The sequence below is a fragment of the Vollenhovia emeryi genome, unplaced genomic scaffold, assembly GCF_000949405.1.
Source record: "Vollenhovia emeryi isolate VEMERY1.0 unplaced genomic scaffold, V.emery_V1.0 DF939186.1, whole genome shotgun sequence".
NCBI lineage: Eukaryota > Metazoa > Arthropoda > Insecta > Hymenoptera > Formicidae > Vollenhovia > Vollenhovia emeryi.
This window is the reverse complement of record NW_011967180.1, coordinates 518564-532394: the sequence shown is the minus strand read 5'-3', so window position 1 is coordinate 532394 and position 13831 is coordinate 518564. Positions and strand designations below refer to the sequence as shown.

General features: G+C 42.4%; 1 protein-coding gene across 8 annotated transcripts in view; it reads right to left on the bottom strand.

Annotated features, from left to right (window-relative positions):
* Positions 1-13831, bottom strand: part of LOC105562542 (Down syndrome cell adhesion molecule-like protein Dscam2) — a 131572-nt gene that overhangs the window by 4789 nt on the left and 112952 nt on the right. For 5 of the 8 annotated variants that reach the window (XM_012013465.1, XM_012013467.1, XM_012013472.1 and 2 more), the window contains exons 6-29: positions 10549-10695; positions 10239-10379; positions 9491-9681; positions 8576-8816; positions 7298-7451; positions 7074-7240; positions 6486-6755; positions 5790-5935; positions 4834-5269; positions 4208-4501; positions 3853-4083; positions 3627-3782; positions 3481-3551; positions 3095-3338; positions 2863-3009; positions 2586-2747; positions 2288-2504; positions 2120-2208; positions 1795-1974; positions 1489-1677; positions 1238-1423; positions 658-1105; positions 335-561; positions 87-255 (exon numbers count right to left, since the gene is read on the bottom strand). In XM_012013465.1, the coding sequence (XP_011868855.1) occupies positions 87-255; positions 335-561; positions 658-1105; positions 1238-1423; positions 1489-1677; positions 1795-1974; positions 2120-2208; positions 2288-2504; positions 2586-2747; positions 2863-3009; positions 3095-3338; positions 3481-3551; positions 3627-3782; positions 3853-4083; positions 4208-4501; positions 4834-5269; positions 5790-5935; positions 6486-6755; positions 7074-7240; positions 7298-7451; positions 8576-8816; positions 9491-9681; positions 10239-10379; positions 10549-10695 (4903 nt within the window). The remainder of the gene's footprint in view (positions 1-86; positions 256-334; positions 562-657; positions 1106-1237; positions 1424-1488; positions 1678-1794; positions 1975-2119; positions 2209-2287; positions 2505-2585; positions 2748-2862; positions 3010-3094; positions 3339-3480; positions 3552-3626; positions 3783-3852; positions 4084-4207; positions 4502-4833; positions 5270-5789; positions 5936-6485; positions 6756-7073; positions 7241-7297; positions 7452-8575; positions 8817-9490; positions 9682-10238; positions 10380-10548; positions 10696-13831) is intronic. The other 3 variants (XM_012013466.1, XM_012013470.1, XM_012013468.1) reach the window with 2 other exon arrangements.

The window sequence follows — 13831 nt, the reverse complement described above, 5'->3', positions numbered from 1 at the left end:
AGAGAAGGAAAACGGAGGCGCAAACGCGAAACGGATTGGTTTCATGAAGAGCCGGAAGTTAAGAAGCGACGGAAGAAGACAGTTACCTTTCGAACTCCACACTGGACCTCTCGTAATCAATAGTGTTGATGTCCTCGTTCTCCAAATGACCAAAAGTCTTGAATTGCATCGTGTAATCGAGCGTCGCAGTCGTGACCGAACGGTTCTCTCTGCCGGGAACGCTAAACGTGGCGTATGGACTTATCTCATACATTTCTGCGAAAGGTAACAGCACATTCGCAAGGGTGTAGTTACGTTATTTACGAATAATTCATTGTCTCGCGGATACACATACCAGATCCGTGATCGGTGGATTTGTGATTTTCTTGTTTCACGGGCGAGCTAGTGTAAACCTGATGATTACGTCTGTTGTCTCGTTCGGCCGTCGACTTGAGTTGTACGGTCGACATACAACTGGACAAGTGATGATGCTGCTGCTGGTGCTGTTGCTGTTGGACTATTCCCAATCCAGCTTGTTGCTGCTGCTGTTGTCCCGGTAATATCTCGCCTAGATAGTTCGTTCTGTCGAAAAACAACGTTAAAGGACAGCAATTAATACAACTCTGAGTGGTAAGTAAGTGAAGTAAGAACAAGAACCGGCAAGGTATTATGCTTTACCTGCCGCTACGTTTAAGCATGACGTATCCCAGGACAACTGCAGAAACAACCAAAACAATTGCGCAGATGAGCGGTACGATAACATACAGAACTTTGTGATTAGGCACAGTCTTCTTGATATCGTCTTCCATTATCAGATCGTTGGGCGGACCGATACTGACTCCGCTTAACGTGGTTGTGGCGAACTCCATTTGGGTCTGCGTCGAGCCAGCGTCGTTGTGAGCCGTTAAACGTAGACTGTACCACGATGCCGTTTTTAAGTCACGAATCACGACGTTATCGGTCGCTCTACTGGCCACTAAAATCCACGGTTCTGTATTGACGCGCCTACGATACTCGACGGTGTAATATTGAATGGGGCATCCGCCGTTAGGCCAAGATAATAAATTCAGTTTCACTGACGTGCCGTTTGCCGAAATAATGTCTCTTTCCTTAGGCAATAGGGGCGCTGGAAATACAGATTGAGAGAAGTTTAATAGCTGTTTCAATAGAAAAATTCATATTAATCGGCATTTGAACTCGTTTCTAAGCCAAGCAATCAATTTTACAGCTTATCTTTAAATTGCTCGTAAATTCTCACCGGTGCCCTTCGTTGTTGCGCTAATCAGTGGACTCGGGTCGCCGGTATCGACGCGATTGTGTGCTGTTAAATGCGCTAAATAGGAAGAACCACATTTCAATCCAGAAAGCACGAATTCCGTCTGCTCGGGAGATAAGGCAATTTCTTCCCATCCACCCTGATCCCTCTTGTAGCTTAATACATATCCTGATACAAAAGAAAGGTACTTTAGTAAAAAGTACATGTGCGACGCGATTATTTCCTTTTGGTACCTTGTATAGTAGCACCGCCATTGTCAGGATGATTCCAACGAAATCTGATACTGTTGGTTGTCGTATATTGCAATTCTAACGACGGTGCTCTGGGCGGCATCACTACAACTAATGAATACGTGATGGAGTCGTCGCCGAATAAGTTGCTGGCCGAACAAGTGTAATTCCCTGCGACCGACTGCTCCAATCCTGAAAGGCGATCAAGGATCATCGTAGCAATAATTTACAGATTTCAGTTTTGCACTCTAGAACAAACGCAGTAATTCTGCAGGTATCGGGGAATAAATTAGAAGGTAAGATATTTACCGCGTATATTAAGGTGTCCGTCGGACGTGAGCTCGTAATGCCTGCCAGTGGTGATTTGATTATTTTTATATGTCCAAATAGGTCGTGGCGTAGGATTCCCGACCACTAAACACGACAGCGTGACCGACGATTTTACAGCTCTTCTTAATACTTGCGAGAACGACGCCACTCTAGCAGGAGCTACGGAATGAGTTCTACGCTCTTATACGATTATACGACAACAACATTTACGAGAAGTACACTAGGCGAAGTAGAAGGCGCGCGGCAAATAAATTAGAAATCTAAATTCTAAAAGTAGACTTTCGGATATGTGATCCACAAGCACCTCTGGTATTCGTTGTTTGCGTAACTATGGTGGTCCGTTCTCCTTCTCCAAGGCCGGTCGTTGCAGACACCCAGAACTCATACAATTGCCTGAGAAATTAAGAATCGGCTTGTAAAAGGCATTGCCAAAAATGGTCAGAATTATTGCAATACGTTGTAACATACACACCTCTCCACTAAATCTCGTAATTCCATCGTGAGAGTATCCGTGGGCGACAATGGTGGCTCGTGCATCGTGTGCGCGTTATGATTTTTGGAGCCAGCTTCTCTGCTATACACGGTGTATTTTGAGACATTCCCGTTAGGCTGCAACGGCGGCAACCAGGAGACCAATATACTTTCCGCCGTTAACGCCAATGCCTTAATGCCAGCGGGTGGACCTGGAACTGCAAAAGAAAGCCGGATTGTTTATTTTACATTTCGAAATGAACAGTTCTCATTTACGAAAATTGAATTGGATAACTCACCATCTTCTTCCGTCATGCAAAAGATCGGTGGACTCAACGCTCCGTCGCCTGCGCCTGTGTAAGCCAATACCTTGATGGAGTAATTCGTGTATTTATACAACGTGTGTAGGTAGGTGTCCATGCTGGAGGTTCTTTTAACTTCGCCAACCGTTGATATGTCCACTGCGATAGGGAAAAAAAATTAAACATCTAATTAATATCTTGTGAAACACAATGATGCCTTACAGGATTAAATTCTTGCGAATTTCTGTCCGTCAATATTCCCGTAGCAACTTACTGTTATCAGTAGGAACCGGTCTGTAATAGACTTTGTATCCTTGAATAATTCCGCCGTGCTGATGAGGCGGAGGCGCACTCCAAGACACCTTGACGCTCTGGGATGACAATGGAACGCACGTCACTTGAGTCGGTGGCGTTTCCGGTACTGCGAAGCGAATGTGGATGGAGATTTAAATATGTTCTGCCACTGTTGCTTCGCACATAGATATGATTTCTCGTTCTTTTTATACCTCCTTCTTGTGTAGTGCCCACGATGGGAGCACTAGCTGGTCCACTGGCAATGCTGTTGAAGGCTCTGATCGAAATGTCGTATTTCGTAAATTTTCTTAAACCGGTTAGCTGCACCTTCGTCGTCGCCCAACCGTTTACGGTTAAACTTTTACTTTGATTGACACCCGAAGTCGACGACGAATGTTCCGACCACGTCACTATGTACCCTAGCAGATCCCCGTTGCACGATTCTTTCGGGGGTGGCTGAAAAGTAAGTGTCGCATTTTCCAATTATTTCTCGATTTTTTACACACGTAATCGATACGTTACTTGTTTCAAGAGCATTCACCTTAAAAGTATTTTGTAAATACCTTATCTCACACGTCTCTGAATTGGCGTTACTTACTTGCCAACTGACCATGAGCTCTCCAGGCCCGGCAGATTGCACTTTGATGTTTTGCGGGGGTTCGGTAGGTGCTGTTGCAGATATCAATGTTATACAATGCAGTAAGGCTTCAGTCATACGATCGCGTTGTCATACGAGGCACCTACCTTCCTCCTGAGTCTTCGCCACGACAGGTTCCGTGGGTCCGCTCGCGTCGATAGAGTTTATAGCGAATATCCTGAAAGTGTAGGTAACAGCCGGATGAAGACCACCGACCAGAGCTACCTCTTGGTCGTCGCCGGTGGTTTCGAACGGAGATAAGCCTAGAATTGATACAAGTTACGTAGGGGACGAGCACAGAGCCGCGACATCGATCGGAGCATGTGGACGAACCGTTTTGAGTCGGATGTATAGAATTACCGCTATTGGAGCTTCCTGGCGTGTACGTGATATTGTGCGTTTTAACGGGATTCCAATCATCGGTCATGCCGTGGCTCAGCGAACGATATTGTATCACGTAATTTCTTATAGGGCTGTTTCCGTCGAAGGCTCGCTTCCATAATAACCGTATTGATCGTGAACCGATCTCTATTACTTCGAGTCCAGCTGGAGGATCCGGCCTCTCTACAAACATGATTTAGCGTAAAGCGGTTTTGTTGCACGCCGATTCGGATGCGTGGCTGTTAATAAAAATTAACGCTGATCCGCGCGAAATGGGAAAGCTCGACAATAAACGTGTGTGCTTTACCTTGGACTGCTAAGTAAATCAGGTGTTCGCTTCTACCGTAAGCGTTATCAGCGGTGCATCTGTAGACCCCGGAATCTTGCCGATCACTGTTTGCAACAGATAATTGGGACTTGAGGCCGTTGTCAGTCTTTATTTGGCCGATGCTTAGTCTATGATTGCTCATATCCAATCGATCACTGTTGTGCATCCATTGAACCTCTATGGGATTATCGCCGATTACGGTGCAATCAATGGTCACGGATTCTCCACGACGAATCGTCACATTTTTACTCTGGAACTCAAACCTTGCCGGTTCTGCAAAAATACAGATTATAAATTTTGACTTGGTGCTTGCTCAGCGGGATCTGTAATAATTTTTAAATATCATATTTGAAGTGAAATTACTGGATAAACTAAGCGATTCTTAGAGATTTTGATTAAAGAAGAAAGGCCCTTTTATTATCAACCAGACATTATTTTTTATTCCTTCTATTTAATCACGTTCCAAAAAAATATATCTAAATCCACGAAGTAATCGACATTTTCATTTTCCTATGACTAATTGTAAAAAATTAATGTACTCGTATTTTTACGTTTTCTATTGGATCTTTATAAGTTGATAATTTAAACATTATTCGTATTCTTACCATGCACCGACACATATATCACTTTGCTTAGTCCAGACCCGATGCCGTTATTAGCCCTACAGAGATAGTAACCCTCATCCTGCGGACCGGCGGAAGCCGTCCACAAAGATCCATTAGGCAATATCGTGAGTCTACCATCGGAACCATCAACCAGCGGCTGATAGTCGTTGGAGGTTCTGCCTCTGGCACGTAGCCACGTGATACGCGGCGGTGGAAAACCTTTGGCCTCGCAATGGACATTCAACGGATTGCCCAGGAGGGTCGCTATGTCTAACGGTTCGAATATCCATTGAGGCGGTACTTTTACCAAAAGTTCGGCCGTGTGGTTGACCTTCGCGGCGCTGTTCGTGGCCACGCAGGTGTATTTGCCGCTGTGCCGCGACGACAGTTCCTTGAAGACAAGGATGCTGAAGAACTCGGCACCTCGCTCTTCAATCTGTACAACGAAAACGCAGACACATCTAGGAATTAATATGATTTACGTGAAACACAAACATCGCACCACTTTTATTATCTCAATTAAAGGAGTCTAAAAGATACATACTTTCCGAGTCAGAAGAGAACTTGAGAAATGATATTCTTCTCTACACATTATAAAGTCGAAAACGCTCTATTGTCTCATATGCTATTTTTAAAATTTGCTCTTATCGAGCCCTCCATTTGTTTAAAGAACATTATTCACCAAAGCTGAATATTTTTCACAGGAACATTTTTATTATTAGAAACTGTGTGTTTTCGTTTTCAAGAGAAGAAACTTTTTCGAAGAAAAATATAAAAGGATTAAAAATTAGTTTTTGTAGATAAAATATGTGCATAGTTTTACATGAAGTTGCAGTTTATATTACTTTTTTTATCTTTTGTCGTCGAAGACACAGAAATTAAAGAGAGCGTAGAGAGAAATTGTCGAATATTTTCCTCGTATAAAGTTGAACTTTGTGAAGTGAGATAATGCTTACGCGAAGGGAGGAAGGCAGTGGCTCGCCGTCTTTCAACCAGGAAATGTAGATTGGAAGATCGCCCGATGTCACGCTACAAGTCACTTGAGCACGACTGCCTTCTTGCGAATTCGCGGGAAAGCTGAAGGGACTCATTACTGGTGGACCTGCGAAGTACGCACAAATGGAAGAGTTACATGCTCCTATATTATATCGTCTAATTCTTCAAAAATATATCAATGCATTTCCGATAATAATAAAGCAAAGGGAAAATCATTTCGAATTACTCCGTGATCATTTTCACTTTAAATCGCTTTTACTTTATTGTTATTCAAAAATGTTCGTACGATTAGTCTACCATTAAACTTATATAGAAAGAAGGAAAACGTTTAGATTATTGCCTCCTTCACCAATCAGTAACTTACCCGGTGAGAAATGATTCGTCGATCGATGTCGAAACGATGTCAAATTGACGTCAATTTGACTGTGTCGATGTCGATTCGATATCGTTTTGACCTCGATCGATGAGTCATTCCTCGCTGGGTATCGCCCTTGGTGTATATTCGTTTTTCTCGCTAGTTTTGGCCGTTTTAGCTGTCGTTAAATAGGCGATACAATTGGAACGTTCTCAGAACTACATAAATTTATTGAAACATCCAACCTAATTAGTTCTACTGCTCTGCCTCACACGTTGACCATTCTTTTGTTCTCACTTACTATTAACAGTTAATAATATATCTCTGTTGGCGGTCTCTCCGGAGCTTGCTCGAACTATACACGTGTAAGTACCGGCATCATTCGGGTCTACCGTGAGAATCGTAAGGTGGCCCTCGCTGTCGACCCGCTGCCTGATGTCAAAGGGCAACTCGGCACCACCTCGGGTCCATCCGACCGATGTGATCGGATATCCTGAGTAAGGACACGCTATTGTAATGTCGACACCAGCGATGGCACGTACCGGGCCGATCGATCGGATGTACGGCGGTCCTAAAAGTGGTTTCTTATTATAGAATTACCCAGCTTTGAACTCGCTTCCACACGGGCTAAATCAATTCTCGTGCTTATTCGAGACTCTCTTCCTAGTTCCAATTAAAATTTTTACGCTGTTCTCAATAGTTAAGAGTGTAACTTTAATAGATCCGTTTAACGCACTCGGCGTAAATGAAAAACTTGCATTCGTATCGTGAAAATTTGGCCGATTAAATTTATTCTATTTAAGAGAGATGCTCGCACTTAAAAATCATCCTAATACGTGATTATATTTGTATGTATTTAATACAAAATAATGTAAAATGCGTGCCGTACCGTAAATGTTCAATCTAGCTTTGTGCTCGACGGTCGCCAAAGTGTTGGACGCCACACAAGCGTACAGGCCACCATCCTCAGCTCCCGCCGATGAAATGTTTAAGTGACTGATCACGTCACCGGATTGATCCACGTATTGGCCTATCGCGTATCTACGCGTATAGTTCCTGATTAGAAGACAGCGTGATATAATGTCAATATATCGGTACATAGGTACGATCTACCTGTGTCCAGTCGCAATCTGGCTCAGTGGTTCACCGTCGAGCAGCCACGTAAAGGAGGGCGTCGGTGAACCGGTGGCGGAACATCGCAGGGAAACCGGCGGGCCCGGTCGTAGCGCCTGCTCGATAAACGTGTACTGGAGTTCTGGAACCGTGTCTAAAAATTTGTTTTCCAAAATCCGTTTTTTAAAACAGACCCCATCCCAGTTCTTTCGGAAGAAGACAAATTTACGTACGGAAAGCAATGAACAGTTAAAATATTATATCTAATAATGGAACGTAAAGAATAGACGTACTACATTGTATGTATTGTCGACGTTTTGTTGCCGCGTGACAGCGCTCCTCCGCCGTCACAAGGCGCGGTTCGCACCGCCCTGACGAGTCGGGGACCCGCGAAAGCTATCCGAAACTTCCAAGGTAATGTTTAATGTTTTCCGTTACGCTTGTTATGTTATTTTTTTAAGTTACAATAATTTCCCGAGCGGACACTTCGTCGTGTCATCCGCAACGAGGCACGTTCAAGGAATAAGAAGTTTGGTATGTCGCGAGGGGCGCGGAGAACGAGGAGGTCAAGCAAGGATGCGAAGAAGACTTGAAGAGGATCGCCCTAAAACCGAGACGTCCTGCTCTCTAAAAGTCAGTAGATTATCACTGAAAACAGTGAATAGGACTATCGAAGTGAAGCCCCAGCTGAACAACACCTATAGCGAAGCCTCCCCTACATCCGGTGGAGGTCGAGTAAATCTCCAAGGAGTCCGGACCGGCGCCCCGCCAGCCCTAACATTTCTTGGGGCTGCGAGGCACCCAAATCGACCGCGGTCGTATTAATTGTTACCTTAATTATTGCACTCGATTTCACCGCCCTGCCGCCGTTTTAGCCCTTTCGTTTCGCGCCACCTCTAAGTACCCTGCCCCTTTATCGTTAGGTTGAGCCAGTCGATTCCCCGTGTAAAGGGCGGTGTCGATTAGTGATAATTATCGCGGCCGAAGCCTTAATGTTTTCGCGAACTGACGCTGCCTAGTGCGCGTTTTAGGCCCTTTGCCTGCTCTTTTTCCCTTTCGTTTCCTTGTCTCCTTTCCCCTCTTGTCCTTTCTGCCCCTTTTGATCGTGCGCGCACCGTCGCATCACGAGCCCGAGCGCGGCGGAGGAGCGCGTGACAACATATATATAGGTATATACATATAAATTAATGATAGAACAAGAATAGATAGAAACAGCCGAGCGAAAGTAAGGTAGAACGGATACTAGAAACAATAAAAATGTACGATGCGTTCGCTGACCTCCGAGCTTGAGTTCGGCGGTTGCCTGAGCGTTTTCCTTGTCGCTCCTCACCAAACACTGATACATCCCTTTATCTCTGCGACCAACGGAGCCTATCACGAGCACCAAGGGAGCCAACAATCTGATCCTCGTGTCCTGTGCGGTCAATACTGGCACACCGTCGTGTAGCCACTCAACGCTCTCGACCGGATATCCTTCGACCGTGCAGTTCATCGTGGCGGTCTCGCCGGAATTAATGACCTGCGAATAACAACAAGCGAATCTATTTGTTATACCTGGCGATCGGGTCGGATTCGCGTCTATCTCTGCGATTTTTAATGTTGACGTTCTCGAAGTTTTCCTCAGCAGGCAATAAAGGCTAATATCCTCGGGGGAATAGCTTTTGTTACGTTAATAACACATTTAATATGTTTTTATACTTGTGCCAATCTGTGATGAATTAATTATTGAATGATCATCATTTAATAACTGTTTTAATTAATTTTATGCTGTTGATAGAGAGAGGAAGGGAAAAAGAAATAATTGTTAATTAATTATCGTAGGCGCAATTACCACAAGTATAGGTAACGCAATCATATTTAGTTTAACCCAGTTCTCCATTACGCTAACGATAAAAGTAGAACACTGTGATCTGTAAGTGGATTAAATACTTGATTTGCATTAATTGTTTTCCCTGATATATCGGATAAACAACTTTCACCACTATACGTCTAGGTATAAGCCTCGTAATGTTTCATGGTTAAAAGTTTCACAAAAGTTTTTATTACATTAATTCCTGAATTTCGAAGATAATCCCTTTGTGCGTGACAATATTCTACCTTTGCGCCATTATCTCTCTTTTAGTCTGGTAATAGATGTAAAATGTCGTGGACATTTAGAGGAAAATTATCCATCTGCATAAATCAGACTCATACTTGCACACGCGGCTGAATCCGAGCGTTTAGCTTTGATGTGACTGACAAGTGCGTCTCCGCTCGTTGCTCGCCAAGCTGATTGCTGGCCCGGCAAACGTATCTTCCCGCGTCTTGTGCATCTACGCGACGAATTTGCATCAAGTCACCCCAAAGCTGGATACGGCCGTACGATTCGACTGGTATTGAGTGGCCTGAAATAAGACATTCAGATGTGTCTGTCCTGTAACGGTCATATCCACAAAATTATTTGTGTGTCGTGTATACGTTCAGATTTGCTTTGCTCCGAATGTCGATAATTGTCAAATGTTTCGTACACGAGAGTGAGAAAAATTTCCAACATCTTATGCTCTCTAAAAATCAATTGGTGAATTCACTGAATAGAGTCAACAGTCACTGATGTACAGTTACGAGTATACCGCTGCGATTTTCAGTGATTAGTATTCACTGTTTTCAGTGATAATCCGCTGATTGACTTTTAGCGAGAGCAGGTCGTTTGATAAAACAAATAGATTTCTTTTTCTTCTATAGTTGGTGTTCGATAGCGCGTTTCAATATTAAAGAGATATATCTATGCTAAATGCAGCGGTTTTTCTTCTTACTTTTGATGCATTCGTAATGTGACAACATTGTTTAAGCTTAATACAGTATTAGCGCTATCGAGGAATCGATGTTTGAACACAGCTGGTAGTTTGTTCGGCGCTACCGTTAACATAGCTTATTCGATAAACATTCCCCTAATTAAACCAACCATTAACATCGCGATACCAGGTAAATTGCGGCGGCGGGCTTCCTTGCGCCGAGCACGTGAGGTGAACGTCGGAACCGCTTTCGGCGGAAATAGCGATTTCGGGTCGTTGCATCAATCGCGGCGGCGAGGTACCGGTTGGTTCTACAAATAAAATGGAGATAATAAATTTAAAAGAGATGAACGAGTGGCAAGGAATAATCTTCCTGGCCACTCTATTATACAGCGGAATCCGCGGAAGTAGATTAAATTTTAATCCGGATCTTGATTTTATATTTATCTCGCAAAAGGATTATCCGGTTCTGGCGGTTACCCGTGACTGTTAAAGTGGCAGGTTCGCTCTTCCTTCGTTCGCTGGTCAAGGCATGTAGGGTTAGACACGAATACGTCGCTCTGCCGTCTTCCGGTCTGGCTGCCCTAATATGAAGATCACCCTGCGAGGTAACTACGAATCTTCCACCTGCCAACAAAATCAGGACGCGTATACAAATCGATTTGATAATATACAGCGTGCCTCGAGCATCCCGCGCTTTCTCTCGATTGCAGATTCTTTAGCAAACTCAATACCAAGTTTTCTCGCGCCAAACTTTTATTAAAAACTTGTCGTTTTAATAAGCATATATTAAGTGCATAATTAATTAAAAATATTTCTCTATGCTCAGTGATAATTGAATAAGGAGACTTTGTTGTACAAAATGTAATTCGACAAATTTTCAGTCACTTGTAACATTTATTGAATGAGCATTCGAAACAACGATTATTAATACGAGCTCCCGCGAGTTCAGTTCAGATAAAGCGCGCGACTTCTGCGCAGAATGCAGTACATACATGTACAGACAGATTAGAACCAGAAAAATTTCAATGCACAGCGCTGAAGATATTTCATCCGAATAAAAATCTTCCCTCTCATCACTATCACAGCGAGGAAATGCTTCTATCGACTTGGCGATTTATTCCACTTCCTTCTATAGTGCGGCAGACTGAGCGGAAATACTATTCGACTCCTCAGAATTCAGAAGCTGGGAAATATCAATAATAAATCCCTGAACGTGCACGCGGTTCCAGTAATATTTTCCCTCGTATTTCAAGTCTGCGGGAGCAAAGGGTTATGCAAAATCCTGAGCATCTGTCGATGAAACCTCTTCGGATCACGGACGGGTGTACCATCAGGCGTGAAATTTTCAATTTGGCTCAACCATCGGACAGCCATCGAGCAGCCCGGTCTACCGACTTGCTAAAGCTGTCTGACTATCTGGGATTGACCTGCCAGAAATCTTTTTTTCATCGCGCTCGGAACATTACGGATTTTCGCGCGCCGCTATCCCTTGCGGAGAATAATTAATGTCGGAACAATATTTTCACTCGGGATGGATTTCATGTTGCAATGTCACTTTCCGACTTGCTGCTCAAAGAGTGAAAAATTGCGGAGTCACTGCGAATGCACGTGTCCTCTCATTTCAGTTGTTCTAAAATGACTTCATTGTGTTTATAAGTTTGTTACTTTTCGTTTATTACTTCAAGATGAAAGGACTCTACACGGAGAGAATTTTCTTTTAAAATTTATCATGAAAATCATGTAATATGGGACAAATACGGTATTTCGAAGAATTTTATGAGAGTTTCGTGAAATTTTACCGAACATTTTACTAATAATTATACTTGTTAGTATACATTTTACTAGTGAAATGTGTGGTAAAATTTCAGAAAACTCTTATAAACCTCTTCAAACTGCCACGTTGCCCCACAATTACACGATTTTCAGAGACAATTCTCCCCGTGTACGACATAGTTTTATTTTCCAAATTTAAACGAGGGCTTACATATACAAAGTATCGAGCAATTAATTAGATTACCTCTAAAATTATACCGAATTTTATTACAACCTGTGAAGGGACATTTTCTCTTAGCTCGAATAATACGATTCTAATGATGATATGTCCCGGATCTGCGGGAGATGTATTCATCACGAATAGGAATGGATTCCGAGTGGTTCTCCTCCCTACGATGTCTAACAAGAACTATTGTCGCAGATTCGATATCCTTGCGGTGTGTGCGCGTGAGTCAATGATAGAAATGTCATGTTCTTCCCGCAACGTACAACCGGAATTTCATGTTCTCGAATCAGTGTGATATCTGCGACGTTACGACGTGATAGCTATTGCAAAGACCACTACACGAGTCTCACGTCTCTTAATTTCTTTAATAAAAAATTACCTCTATTGTTTTCTATGAATCCGATATTTTCCACAAATTCTACGTTACAATACGGAAATAAATGGTATTAAAGTTTAAGAGGATCCCTCAGCCATCTTTTTTACCGACACAGTCAAATATAGCTTTTGCGCTTGTAATTCTTTTTATTAGCTTTTATGCACAAAACAATACCAGGATAAGTTGCGAACCGCATAGCAGAACATTATCATATTTAAAACACACTGAGTTTAGAAGTCTAATAAAAAAGATATTGGTATTTGAAATTTTCAATTCGTAGTTTTGACTAAATTTGAAATTGGCTTTATAAAATCTTTTTATTAGACTTCTGAACTGAGTGTTTTAAGTATGTGAAAATGTTCCGCTATGCCGTCCGCAACTTATCCTGGTATTATTTTGTGCATCTAAAAGCTAATAAAAAGAATTACAAGCGCAAAGACTATACAATTTGACTGTATATCGGTAAAAAAGGTGGTTGAAGAAGTCCGCCGATAGTCGAGGGATCCTCTTAATGCCACTTTCAGGATAAATATATCGACAGGTAAAATATTAATTCCTTTTCCCTTCGTTGAGTGACATTAATCCCGCTACAAATGAGGCCAAAAGAATAGGAGAAAAATTGTCTTCTGGCGACGGCGGTCTCGTCGTTTCGGTATAGCTGTTGTCTCAATTCGAGGGTGCGCATGTATCATAGACTTATATACGTATATAAGTCTATGACATGTATGTACAGGGTGTTACAGCAACATACACGTCAGTACGACGAGTTGCCTATTCAAGCAGGCGCGCATGGTAATATAATTTTTGTAACCATTATGATGTCATTTTGACTTCATCCTGACTCCATGTTGGGTCTGAACAAAGCCGTCTTTTTTTACCGACACAGTCAAATATAGTTTTTGCGCTTGTCATTCTTTTTATTAACTTTTATGCATAAAATAATACCAGGATAAGTTGCGGGCCGCATAGAAAACGCTTTCACTTAAACTCTATTCAGAAATCTAATATCTAACGCATAAAGACAAAACCAGGGACAGTCTACTTTATATAAAAAAAGAAGAGAAGTTAAAAATATCACTTTATAAATGACTGAGGTTAACTAATCTCAATCACGTACGACTGTCCCTGGTTTTGTCTTTGTGCGTATACCTTAATCGTGTGGAAGAATTTTGCAATTTTATAAAGCCAATTTCAAATTTAGTCAGAACTACGAATTGAAACTTTCAAATACCAATATCTTTTTTATTAGACTTCTGAACTGACAATGAGTGTTTTTAGTATGAAAAAGTTCTGCTATGCGGTCCGCAACTTATCCCGGTATTATTTTGTGCATAAAAGCTAATAAAAAGAATTACAAGCGCAAAAACTAGATTTGACCGCGTCGG